At 41.2% G+C, this 13,818-nt stretch overlaps 1 protein-coding gene across 1 annotated transcript in view; it reads left to right on the forward strand.

The window, feature by feature from the left end:
* The window catches only part of TWISTNB (TWIST neighbor), a 20,020-nt gene that overhangs the window by 1,209 nt on the left and 4,993 nt on the right, over positions 1-13,818 (forward strand). The window contains exons 2-3 of the mRNA XM_006832287.1: positions 5,154-5,295; positions 13,306-13,514. Of these exons, the coding sequence (XP_006832350.1) occupies positions 5,154-5,295; positions 13,306-13,514 (351 nt within the window). The remainder of the gene's footprint in view (positions 1-5,153; positions 5,296-13,305; positions 13,515-13,818) is intronic.

Below are 13,818 nucleotides of genomic sequence, written 5' to 3' on the forward strand. Positions count from 1 at the left end.
GCTTCCTGCAAACACCAGCAAACATTTGTCCCGTTTATGCTGGGGATTTGGTATAAGAAAAATAAATAAATGAAAAGCATGCTTTTTGTTCGTATGCGTTTTTAAGATCTCTTCGAGGAAAATGAATTCTAGTGAAGTGTTCAACTTTGACATACATTAATATTAAATGATAAAGAAAGTGTAAATTGGATCTTGGGAAGCGTGAGAGTTACTTGACATAGGAGGACACTTTTAGATGGTAGTATTCTGAGTGGAGTGTGGCCTCAAAAATGGATGTTGTTGCTGTTAAGTGCCACCCAGTCAGTTCAGATTTCTAGCGACCCCATGTAGGGTTTCCGAGGAGCAGCTGGTGGATTTGAACCTCTGACCTTGCGTTTAGCAGCCCAGTGCTTATTCTACAGTGCTATACCAGGACTCCCCAAAATGGACAGAGTGTAAAATAGTATGTATGCTATGACACCAAAACTGTAAATACTAAATAACTGGAATAAGATTTTTATATTAGGGGAAAGGCATTAGGGTGCAGTTAGAGGTCAGTGATGGAGGTCTCAGAGGAGATGGCCAGGTTTGCTGCTCCCTTCCTGTCTCTACCTAGTGGGGTTTTTTGTGTTTTTATTTTTCAGTGGGACAAGGTGAAGGGAGTTGTTTTAATGTGGGTAAGCAGATTTAGTAATTCATCAAGCTCTGACAGTTAGCGGATACTTGAGAGAATAGTAGTATGGAACTGCATAGAATCTGCAGTTTTAGCAACCATACTTGGTAGCATTAAATGATGGTTGAAGAAGGTTTAGATAGTAGACATGGAGACCAATTAAGAGGTTATAGTCTTTTCAGAGAAAAATGATTGAAGGGTATAGATTTGAGAAATTTAAGGATAGACTAGGTGACACACATAATATCTAGAACCAGGCAACTGTGCAATGTATTTTGCTATGATTCGTAACCAATTAAGGCTTCTATTTGATAAGCTCAGGTGAAGTTCCTGAGTGGCACCAATAGATGCCACTACACCAGAGCAAGTGAATGAGAAGTTGAGCTGTGTAGTCACATGGAGCAGACTGCACTCCCAACAAATACGGATCACTCCTCCAGTACTGTTAGGTGTGCTAAAGGTGCAGGTTTGTTCCTTACAAATCTGATATACATCTTGTGAGGTAACAAAACAGATGTATGTTAGAAATCCTCCAGTATTGCATCTCATTCTTGGTGATTGGTGTCACACTGATGCAGATAAGAGACAAGATGTTGCACATACTTTGAGTTGTAGCCAAATTTTAAAGAATATTAATAAATCAATTCTTTTGTGTATGTAGTTGCCTGTTTCCAGACTTTATGGCAATCCTGTAGAGGCTGAGGAAAAGGGAGGAATTGAGAATGGCTTTCAGATTACTGCTTAAGTCAACAGCATTCTTTGCTTGACAAGACTTCCTACCTTTTCCCGGTGACATATTTTATAAGGTAAAAAAAATCTTAAAAGGTATCTCATTTCAAATTTTAACTGTGTTTGTGGTTGTTAAGAACCGTTAAGTCCGTTCTAACCCTAACGATCCTGCATAGTGGTTCCAAGGAGCGGCTGGTGAGCTTGAACCTCCAACCTTGAAAATCAAACTGGCTTTGCAGTCCAACGCATTAACCTACAGCACCAAACCAGGACTTTGGTTGGTTGGTTATGTGCCATGGAGTCGGTTCCGACTCATAGCAACCCTGTACAGAGTTTCTGAGGCTATAAATCTTTACAGGAGCAGAAAGCCTCATCTTTGGACCAGCTGGTAGTTTCGAACTGCTGACCTTGCAGTTTGCAGCCCGATTCGTAACCACTGTGCTACCAGAGCTCCTTAGATTGTTGTAAATAGGTAGTTTTCTAAAGTCATACAACTTCTAAGTTGTGCTTCTGGGGTATTCAGAAAAGATGAAAACAAGAAAACTCTCTGGTCCATAATGACAGCTCTTGAATTATTTGATAGTGTTTTATTTGATGGCAAATACGGGGGTGAGTCAAAAATTATGTACATTCCATTAGCGTAGTGGTTGCAAATCAAGTGACATATAGATTGATGAGTACTTGATGGATTATGTGACAAGTCATTTGTGAATCAGCCGTGGCTCTCCTATGAAGTAATTCATGACAGACTTGGGTTTCAAAAAGTCTGTGGCATGGGTACTGAGACAACTCATGGAAGAGCATAAACACAAGTTTATGCAAACAAAATGTGGACCAATCATCGAAGGAAGGTAAAAGTTTCTTTAAAAAATTTGTTACTGGTGTTGGAAGAAGTACAGCCACAGTATTCCTTGGAGGCCAGGAGGGCCAAATTTCATCTCTCATACTTCGGACATATTGTCAGGAGGGACCAGTTACTGGAGCAGGATATAATGTTTGGTAAGGTGGAGGGTCAGAGGAAAAGAGGAAGACTCCCAACGAGATGGATTGGCCAAGAGGCAGCATCAATGGGCTCAAGTATGGTAACAATTGTGAGGTTGTCCCAGGATTGGGCAGTGTTTCATTCTGTTGTGCATAGGATCACTATGAGTCAGTACTAACTCGATGGCACCTAACAACAACAACAACTTACTCCATGGGGAAAAGATGAGGCTTTCTGCTCCTAGAAAGATTTACAGCCTAGGAAACTATACAGGGTCACTGTGAGCCAGAATCGACTTAATGGAAGTGCATTTGATTTTTGGTTTTTATTTTTTATGTCACTTACTAGTTTTGCCCCTCTCTGCCCGGCCACACACACACACACACACACACACACACACACACACTTCTGTGCTTTCTATTGTTTGTGTGCTTACGGTTATGAAAGCCATATACAGAAATTAGTAACTCAAGAGTGCTTTCCTGAGTAAGTCTTTGGTTTATGATTTTCTTAATTTTGGTAGTTCTTCGTTACTTCCCTGTGGTTGTTGACTGTTTTATTAAGACAATTGCTATTGACAGTAATGGTAGTCTCTGGATTATGAATGCGTTTCTTCTATTCCTAAATTGTATTTAAGTCAAATCCTTTACATAGTCTGGAACAGTTAGGTCCGGTTGTTTATGGTGGTTGTTAAATGCATTTGAATCAGTTCTGACTCACATCAACCCCGTGTAGGGTTTCCAAGGAGTGATTGGTGGGTTTGAACTGCTATTCTGTGGTTAATAGTATAGATCCTACAGCACTACACCAGTACACTGGTCAGTTGGTTTCTAATGCTAATTAGTCAGATGTTTGTCTTGAGATATATGTTTGTTGTTGTTAAGTGCTGTTTAATCGATTTGGACTCGTAGCAATCCTGTATATGGCCTCTGAGGAGTTGCTGTTGGGTTTGAACCACTGACACTGTGGTTAGCAGTCTGTCTGTATGTTGTTATTAAGTGCTGTCGAGTCAGTTCCAACTCATAGCAACCCTATACAGGGTTTCCAAGGAGCAGCTGGTGGGTTTGAACTATCAACCTTGCGGTTCGCAGTCTAGTGCTGATCGTACAGTGCCACACAAGCAGTCTGTATAGTGTACCTATAAATGGAGCCCTGGTGTGGCACTGTATCGTCAACACTGGACTGCTAAGTGCAAGTTTGGCAGTTCAAACCCACCAGCCACTCCTCAGAAACCCTATATAGCATCACTGAGAGTGGGAGCAGAGTCCGCGGCACATGATGACGATGTACTGCTTCATGTATTTTTTTTTAATTAATGAAACGCTTCCAGGTACACCAACACATTTTAACTGACTATAACTGATTAATTGGGGTTTCGCTCTAAAGTCTTTCTATAAGTTTAATGAATCATTCTAGATATTTGAATTCAACAAAATGTTCTCTTCTCAGGGTTCTTGAAGTCTTGTTTACAATCTAGCCATGCGTGTTAGGTGCCATCAGGTTGTATGTCCAGCTGAGGGAAACACTGCCCAGTCCTGCACCATCCTCACAAGTGTTGCTATGCTTGAGCCCAGCTTTGCCACCACTGCTGAGCCATTCCATCTCATCAAGGGTTTTTGTCTTTTGTTGTTTATCCTCTACTTTATCATGAAACATGATGTCTTTTTTCAGGGACTGATCCCTAGTGGTAACATGTCCAAAGTACATGACACATCCTTGGAATTCTCCCTGACAAAAGGCACTGTAGCTGTATTTCTTCCAAGGCAGATTTGTTCTTTCTTCTGGCAGTCCATGGTATATTTGGTAATATTTTTCACCAACATCATTATTTAAAGACATTTATTCTTCAGTCTCATTGTCCAGGTGTCACATGCATATGAGACGATTAGAAATACCATTGTTTAGGTCTGGTGCACCTTGTCCTCAAAAAGTGGCACCTTTACCTTCAAACACTTTTAAGAAGTCTTTTGAAGTACTTTTGACCAGTGCAGTAATGCATTCTTTAATTTCTTGACTGCTGGTTCCCTAGGTGCTGATTGTGGATTCAAGTAAAATGAAATTCATGAAAACTTCAATCATTTTTCCATTTATCATGGTGGTTGTTTGTTGCCCCACTTGTGAGGAATTTTGTATTCTTTATGTTGCAGTGTATTCTATGCTGAAGGTTGTAGTCTTTGATTTTCATCATTAAGTGCTGTAAGTCCTCTTCATTTTCAGCAATCAAGGTTTTATCATCTGCTCAATAAATATAGTAGAAGTCTACAATCCTGAAACACACCTTTCTTGGTTTTAAACCCTTGTTCTGTTCAAAACCATTGCCTTTTGGTCTGTGCAGAGATTTTGCATGAGCACAATTAAGTGTTCTGGGATTCCTGTTTTTTGCAGTGTTCTGTAATCCGTTGTCATCCACACAGTCTTTGCAGTCAATAAAACACAGGGAAACATCTATCTAGTATTCTCTACTTTTTGCCAAGATTCATTGGAAGTCTAGCGTGACCAAAACTTAAATGGGTAGCAAACAGGAAAGATGCATCAGCTTACTGCTAATGTATTCTTGGGCCTTTTGTTTAAATAGTCGTTTTTAACTTAGTCAATATATTGGAACCTTGTGGTAAACTTGAGCTGCTAAAGCTGTTATGGGCTAATCATGTTACTGTATTTTCAACATGGTTGGTTATATTTAGGAAATATTTACTTTTTGGACTCGTATATCTAATCTACATGGTAACGTCCTTGTTTAAAAGAGGGTGAAATATGTCATTGTAAAATTCTGTTTTTCTTTTTTACTAGTCTTTTAGGTGTCCCTATTGCATATGACAACATCAAAGTAGTGGGTGAGCTGGGAGATATTTATGATGATCAAGGACACATCCATCTTAACATTGAAGCTGATTTTGTTATTTTCTGCCCTGAACCAGGGCAAAAACTTATGGTATGTATATCATTTTTTCTCAGCTTTCTGTGTATGATTATATCATTATGTAATTTAGAAAATTGTAAGAGACTTTATTGGGAGAAAGATGAGGCTTTCTGCTCCCATAAAGGTTTAACAGGGTCACTATAAGTAGGAACGAACTTGACAGTTCTTTACATATGATGGGCCTGTTGAAGTCCTTTGCCCGTTTTTTATTGTACTTGTCTTTTTATTCTTGAGTTATTGGGGGGGGGGGGTGCTCTGCTATGTGGCCTCTGCGCCTCCTATCTAGGGCAACCAATTCAAGGTGTTGGTTTCAGAACATCCCTGAAAAAGAGGTGAAGAATTGGGTCTCTCACTCTTTCCCACTCCCTTCTCCTTCCCCCTTGGCTGGTGGTAACTGACTCTGTCTCTCACATGTATTCTTCCTTATGGCACCTGGCTAACCCAACTTACATGTTCCCTTTGGGGAGGACACAGCCTTTCAGCTAAAACACTAGACTATAAACAGAGCATCTGCCCTGCCAGCCATATGTGGGATGATCTCATGGCCATGGGAGTTGGAGACCGGTGGCCACTAGTGAATCTGATTTCAGTCTGCCTCTCTGTGTGCTGTTAAGAGTGTGTCTGCAGTTGTTTGTTGGAAACCACAGATGTTAGCATGACAAATTATAGTGCTTTTTTTCTCATCCCGCATGTGGCTGGTGAGGGGCAGATGTTCTACCATCACCCTCTGGTGTGGATCAAGTCAGTGCCCAAGTTTGCCATGTGAATGGTAGGCTGCTGTATACTGAGTGAGCTTCCTTCTGAGGCGTCTTTCCTAAAGGGCAGGGCCGGGGTCGGGAGTTGGAATCGTGTGTACTCGAGTGAGTACTTAAGATGTTGTGAAGTGGCTTTGACTCATAGCCACCCTGTGTAGGGTTTTCAAAGAGTGGCTGGTGGGTTTGAACTGCCAACCTTGTGGTTAGCAGTTCAGTGCTTATCTGACAGCACCATATCAGGACTCCTCACTTTAAGATAAAACCATAGCAACTGAGTGATTCCAACTTTCAGAGACACTATCTAGGGCTTCCAAGACAAAATTTTTACAGGGGCAGGTAGCCTCATCTTTCTTCAAGGATTGATTGGTAGGTTTGAACCACTGATCTTATGGTTAGCAGCCCAGCGTCTAACCCATAATAACCCACAGTGCCACAAGGTACTGGTAGATCTCATTGTATCGCGCATCACTGCATTGTATGTCCAGGTACTGCTTTTTTTTTTTCCCTTCTTACAAACGAAGGTTTATAATGGTCCTGTGCTGAGGAAGTCTGTTGGCGCATTTTTCTAACAACATGTAATCACGTCATGTGTCTGTGTCCCATTTTGGTGAGTCTCATAATATTTCAAACTGTTCATAATGCCATTGAACACTTAAGAAACTCTGCAGTGTGGTATAACTTCTGTGCACTGAATAGCAAAATTATGTGTCTCACTTTATTGTGGTATTCCCTCTAACAGTGCTTGGAACCAAGCCCACAGTATTCCCAAGCTTCATCTGTATGTGATTGAAGTCAGAATACTGACTGACAACGTAAAGAGAGCCCTGCCGAAGACATAGCTGTGGACAAAGGAAAGCTCTGTTCTTTAGGAGCATTCATGAGGGAAACTGATAAAAACAAAAAAATCGATCAATAGCTTATTGGTTGACCATGGGTGCTAAAGAGAAAAATAGACTAAAGGAGATGCAGTGCTTGGAGGTGAAGTGGGGGCTGTTTTGTGTAAGGTGGTCAGGAGGAGTTCATTGCTAAGATGACATTTGTTTAGAGACTTGAAGAAAGTTGAGCTAGCCTTTCAAACATCTAGAGCAGGGTTGGGGAACCTTTTATCTGGCAAAATTTATAACATCATCACAGGCCATACAAAATTATCAACTTAAAAATTAGCCTACTGCATTTAATTCACCCTTAATGGGAGTCCTGATGTGGCATCATAGGATAAGCACTTGACCTCAAGGTCAGTTTGGACCGCAGTGTTGGCGGTTCAAACTCACTAGCGGTTCCTCGGAAACCCTATATAGTCTCTATGAGATAGAATTGTACTCACCCCTAAAATGATGGCTGGAACTGTTGTTGTCTTGGCAGGGCCAGACCAAAGGATTTCACGGGCCTCATATGATCCATGGGCTGGACCTTTCCCACCCCAATCTCTAGAGTAAGAACAGGACTGAAAAAACCTGAGATGGGAGTATACATGCTTTTTAAAGAATTGCAATGTGGCCAAGATGGCTACAGTAGAGAAGGTGAGAGCAAGACTTGTGAGAGAGGTTGGGAACATTGGCGGGCAGCAGATCTTTAGTCGTTTGAGCATTAACAGTTTGAATTTCAGATAACATGAAGTAATCCTCTGTTTTTTAAATACACGGGAATGTAGCACCGGGAATTAGAGAATAATTCTGTTATAGTAGAATAGAGAGATATGCTTAGTGTCCATAGATAACATCCACAGGGCCTCAGATGCAGACTGCTGTCATGGCTGCCACCTCTTATTTCTACCCTCCAAACTCCTAGTGTTCAGGTGCTTATGTTGACACAGGCTGTATTCCAGGATTGTGAGTCTGGAAAGATCATCTAACATTCTAACATCTAGTGTTTGGTAGAAAACCACTTGCCATCAAACCAGTTCTGACTCGTAGTGAACCTGTACATGGTTTCTGAGTCTGTAAATCTTTGCAAGAGAGGAAACAGCCTCATCTTTTTTCCTGTGGAGAGGCTGGTGGGTTTGAACTGCTTACCTTGCAGTGAGCAGCACAATGCTTACTCCACATTGCCACCAGGGCAGTGGTGAGTAGAAGAGAGTTATTAGCGAATCTGCACATTCTACCTTATAGGGCATGGTGAGTTTATACTCTGAGAAAGGAGGGAAGCCATGAAAGAGTTTTACACAGAAGAACGTGATGTAGCTGAAGTATGGCGTAGCTGTATAGAGACTGGAGTTTTGTGGCTGGGGGAAGATATACCCAGGAAGACAAGAGACTGTTGCCTAATTAGCAGGAGAGGTAACAGTGGATTGGACTAGGATGGCTACTCTGAGGTGCTAGGAGTACAAGGCTTCTGATGAATTATTTAAAAAATAGAGCCAGTAGGATCTGTTGATGGATTAAATGTACAATATGACAGAAAGACTTAAGATTGACTCCAAAGTTTTTGGTGTTCAGCAACTTGAAGTCTGGAGTTCACTGGGATGAGGAGTTTGAGGAAAGGAATAAAACAGAAGTTAATGCTGGCTTTGTGTTTAAAATACCTTGTAGACATTTAAGTGGATGTGTTGAGAAGGCCGTTGGCTATAGTTCATTTGAAATTCAGAGACTCCAGACTGAATATACATACATAGGGTCCTGGTGTGGTGCTGTAGGTTAATGCGCTGGACTGCAAAGTCTACTTGAACTGCAAGGTGGGCAGTTCAGGCTCACCAGCCACTCCTTGGAAACCCTATATGGGATCATTGTAAGTTGAAACAGACTTGAAGGCACTTACCAACAATATCTGTATACACACACTCACACACACTTATTCGTCTTCATGTGTAGATGATGTGTGCACAATATGAGGGGATTCAAAAAGGTTATGAAAAATAAAACTAAAAGTGGAATTTTCCACAAACTTTTTGAAGCCCTCCAGTTAAGTGTAGTTAACAAGAGGAGCTTCGAGCAGTCCAGCATGAAGAAGTTGGGGAGCTATATTAAGACTGAGCATCCAGGAGACCGGAAGACAGTGAATGTCCAGGAAGCCATGTGAAGAAACTGTTTCCAGATGAGGATTACCTGCTGCCTACTTTACTGCAGACTTCTGAGTCAGAAATGTTCAGGACTCAGTTCTTTCAGTCAGAACAACCTCTCCTCTGCTCTACCCATGGGCAGTATTGTCTCTGACCCTCCACCCGTTGGTCTGACCCCTGCCTTGCTCTGGAAGTGTGACAGAGCTCTTTTAGGACTGATAGGTGCTCACTGGGCACACCACACCACCAAAAGCTTTACCTTGAAGTCACTGACTAGCTCCATGGGTCAGCAAACCTATTCCCCTAAATGCCTGGAGACAGTCCACTCGACAAGTGCCCAGAGTCACTCAGCTGTACTTGCTCTCTGGGCTGGGAAGCCTATCACTGTGTCTCATTCTGTGGGTCTTGGTTCTGCTGCAGCTGTTCCTCTGCTACTTTTACAGCCACAACTTTCTGTCCCTGTGTTGAGGAAGTTCAGTACACTGTGATGTTGGGGTCCACTCCTGACTCTTTGGATGGTAGAAAGACCCCTTCTTCCTCCGCTTCCAAGATGACTCATTTTATGCTCATTAGGATGGCAAAATTGACCAATCACAATGAGCCCTGTTAACAGTCACTCACAACTGATTCCTAATCCATCAGCATCTTCCCCTAGACTCATCAGGAAAAGTTGTTTGGAAGGAGTTTACACAAATTGTAGCTAGAAGGGAGCTCTGATGTGGTGCTGTAGGAAAAACACTGGGCTGCTAACCACAAGGTTGGCAGTTGAAACCCACCAGCTGCTCCTCGAAAACTCTAGGCCACTTAACAACGTGGCTAGGAGAGACTTTAAATAATTAATTGCACCATATGTGTCATTCCTTCCCCTCCAATTCTCAGAGATTTTATTTGAATTTATTTATTTATATGAATTTATTCCCTCTTCTAATGTCTTACTGTTATTTCAAAGAGATTTTTAGAAAAAAACAAGCTCTCAAAGAGGTTACTTTATAATGTAACCAGTTTGCATAAAACCTGTTAATGGCTTACCATTGTATTTAAGTAAAATCTTAAAACTTCTTAATCTTTTCCAGCACTATCTGAGAGTCTTGCATGTGTCTCACTAACCTGCTCCCTTAAGACTACTAATGTGCTGTGGCCATCTTGGCCTTCTTTCTCAAAGGAGTTCAATGATTTTCCCCCATAGAGCTTTTGCACATGTTATTCTTCTCTGCATGAAACACTCTCCACCTCTTGTCCTTCAGGTTGAAGCTTCAGTGTTATCTCTTTGAAGTTCAGAGAGGTCTTCATGACCAGCTGATACCTATTCCATTTTTCTTCACAGCATTTGTATCATGATTTGGAATGATGTATTGATGTATTTCTTGGTTTTTATGTTAATATCATTCCCTCTTACGTGAAATCCTCAAGGGCAGGAAACCTGCCTTTGTAAATGTTATTTGTGCATTCCGGTGGTGCCTGCCACTCTAATCATCGTAATCCAGATATCATATGGAGTATCTAACCATACTTTCTTAATATGGACACTTCTCTTTATTCAAATCCATACTGAACACTTCTGTTTTAAGTAAACACACACATGCATGTTGTAGAGAACTTCTGAAATTTGTGGAGAGCAAGGACAGAATTAATGATTCTGTACTTGACAGCACTTCACAACAACCACAAACCTTGATATTAGGAGATTCAAGTCAAACCTTGGAGCAATTTCTGAGTTCCTGTTACTTGGAAGTTAGTTCTTTACCCTGATACTTTTATAAGAAGCAGAGACCAAGTTAGAATTAGACATGTAGGAGATTTATTGGGGAAACACCTGTGTGAAATAAAGGAGAGGGAGTGGGACTGACAGGGAAGGAAGAGGAGTGGATGGGGAGAGTGTCATATCGCAGCACAGTTCTAAGAAAGTCCTGACCAGGCCAGTAGGGAGTCCTCAAGTCACACTTGCCTGCCAAGTCAGTTCCCTGTCTCATAGGAAGGAATGGGCCTGGATTAGTATCCCTTCTGGGCTCAGTCATTGGCTGAGAGCAGGCCCTGGGAATCATGGCTTAGGTGTGAGACCGGTGGATCCCAAGGAGCAGATGCCTGTCTCCCAACGGCAGGGGCCTTGGGCATTTTCATGGCTGGCACACTGCAGTAGCTATTTTTCCTTTCTTATACTTGACATATACAGCTTTCTTCCCATCAGTGAAATTTAGGGATTTTAGCTTTTAGGATTAAGAATCTACAGCTTCCAGAAGACTTTAACTCACGTCAGTATAGGGAGGGCTATTACTAAGAGGTTAGGAGTGAGGATACAGTTTCCCATATGAGAACTGATCGCATTACATGTGGCATGTTAGTCCTCACTTGAGTGCTAGGTCACAGTTGTGCTATCTTTGCTGCATTCAGAGGTTGGAAGACCACATGGCAGCGTCTTCAGATTTACTTTAGGATTCTCCAGGAACTTCCATGGGGAACACCAAACTCCTGATAATGAATGAGAGAAGTTTTATAACATGTATGAAGGGCTGCTGAAGTTACATAGTACTGCATACATGTCAGTGTTATTTATAGTTCTAGAATTCAGAAATGTGATTAAAATAACACTTCATGTTTTCATTCATAAAGCCCGCTGCCACTGAGTCAATTCTGACTCACAGTAACTGTTTAAGGACAAAATAGAACTACCACCTAGGGTTTCCACAGCTGTGGATCTTCATGAAAACAGACTCCCACACCTTTCTCCCCTGGAGCAGCTGGTGAATTTGAACCTCCAAAATGCCATGCTTAGGGTTTAAATATAAAGGGTATGATATCGTCTAACAAAATGTGTAGATGACAGATTGCTGAGGAAATGATTGCTTTGGGAATGATTTTCCAGTCTTTTCTGGCTGTTGTCTTAGAGGTCTGGGTGATAACCTAGTCAGAATCCTATGTTGGAGAATAGTAGAATAAATCTGGCGTTTCAAAGGCTAAAGGAAGGGGAAGGCAGAGAGTTCCCAGCTACTACTTGTGTTCCTACAAATGAATAAAATGTGCAGTGTCTTCTCTACTGGTCTTTAAAGAAGAGTATATGTATATGGAGCTCTGGTAGCGTAGTGCTTAGGAATCAGGCTGCGAACCTTAAGGCCAGCAGTTCGAAACTACCAGCTGTTCCGCGGGAGAAAGATGAGGCGTTCTGCTCCCGTAAAGATTTATAGCCTTGGAAACCCTATACAGGGTCGCTATGGGTGGGAACCGACTCCACGGCACTTAACAACAACAACATATGTATATGGAAACCTAGTGTGGTGTCTTAGAATAAGCACTCCACCTCAAGGCAAATGGTTTAAACATACCAGCTACTCCTAGGAAACCCTATACAGGGTCACTGTGAGCCAGAACCAACTCGATGGCACCTAAAAATAACAAGTACATACATATATATACATTCATACATACACACACACACACATATATATAGAGAGAGAGAGAGGGAGAGTGGTTACGAATCGGGCTGCTAATCTCACGGTCAACAGTTCGAAATTACCAGCTGTTCTGCGGGAGAAGGATGAGGCTTTCTGCTCCCGTAAAGATTTACAGCCTCGGAAACCCTGTATAGAGGGTTGCTGTGAGTCAAAACCGACACCATGGCACATAACAGTAACAACTATATATATGTGTGTGTGTATGTGTATACATATGGAGAGCACGGTGACTCCATATGATAAGCACTGGACTGTGAACCACGGTTCAAGGCCTGCAGCCAATCTGTCAGTGAAAGATGAGGCTTTCGGCTCCTGCAAAGATTTTAGAAGCCTTGCAAACCTTATACAGGGTCGTTATGAGTCGGGACAGACTCTAAGATACTTAACAACAACAACAAATTGTCTAATGGGACTGCTTGCATCACATCATATTAAATCATTAAGAAATACTTTTCAGCGTTGAAATACAATCTGCTTATAGAATTGTTACCTGTATCCTAGTTTTAAAATCATGTGTTTGCTTTCTGCCTGGAGAAGGAAAATTTTTTTGCTGAAACTATTTGCAGTTTTAGAGTAATCTGCTTCCCCAAGAATCTTGCAAAGGAGGCCAAGATGTTGGAGACTTTTGGGGGGTGGGGGTGGGGTGATAGTTTTACAGTTCTCTAAATCAGTGTTTTGCCATGGCATATGGTAAGATTTATTTGAGTTAAACAATTTCCATATTGTTTATACTTCTAATTTGTTATTTTCTCTTTGATGGTAATTTTGCAGTTGTAAAGGCTGTCTTTCCTTTTAACTCTGAGTTTCATTTTCTTTTTCTTCATAGGGCACAGTTAATAAAGTGTCTTCCAGCCACATTGGCTGCTTAGTCCATGGCTGTTTCAATGCCTCTATCCCTAAACCTGAGCAGATGCCAGCCGACCAGTGGCATTCCCTGGAGATTAATGTGGGAGATGAGCTAGAATTTGAAGTATTCCGTTTAGACTCAGATGCTGCTGGAGTATTCTGCATTCGGGGAAAATTAAATATCACTAGGTAAGTTCACTGTCACAGTAGTATCACCTGATACATAATTGTTTCTGTTTACTTCGGAATTTAGAGAGCATGAGTCCCTTTGTAATGAAAATCAATTCTGTTACCAAGAATGTGCTTTCAAGCCATAAAGTCAGTGTCTACTGATAACTCTTAAATTCATTTTAATTTTATGTTATTGAAACAAAAATGATTTGTTATATTATTGTAGTTTGTATCAGTTAATTTAATATCTGGATTATTCTGTATTAAAATTCTTATAAAAATTACTCTAGTTTTGAACTTGATTCTTTTTCTTTTTTTTTTT

This window comes from Chrysochloris asiatica, unplaced genomic scaffold, assembly GCF_000296735.1.
Source record: "Chrysochloris asiatica unplaced genomic scaffold, ChrAsi1.0 scaffold00006, whole genome shotgun sequence".
Lineage (NCBI taxonomy): Eukaryota > Metazoa > Chordata > Mammalia > Afrosoricida > Chrysochloridae > Chrysochloris > Chrysochloris asiatica.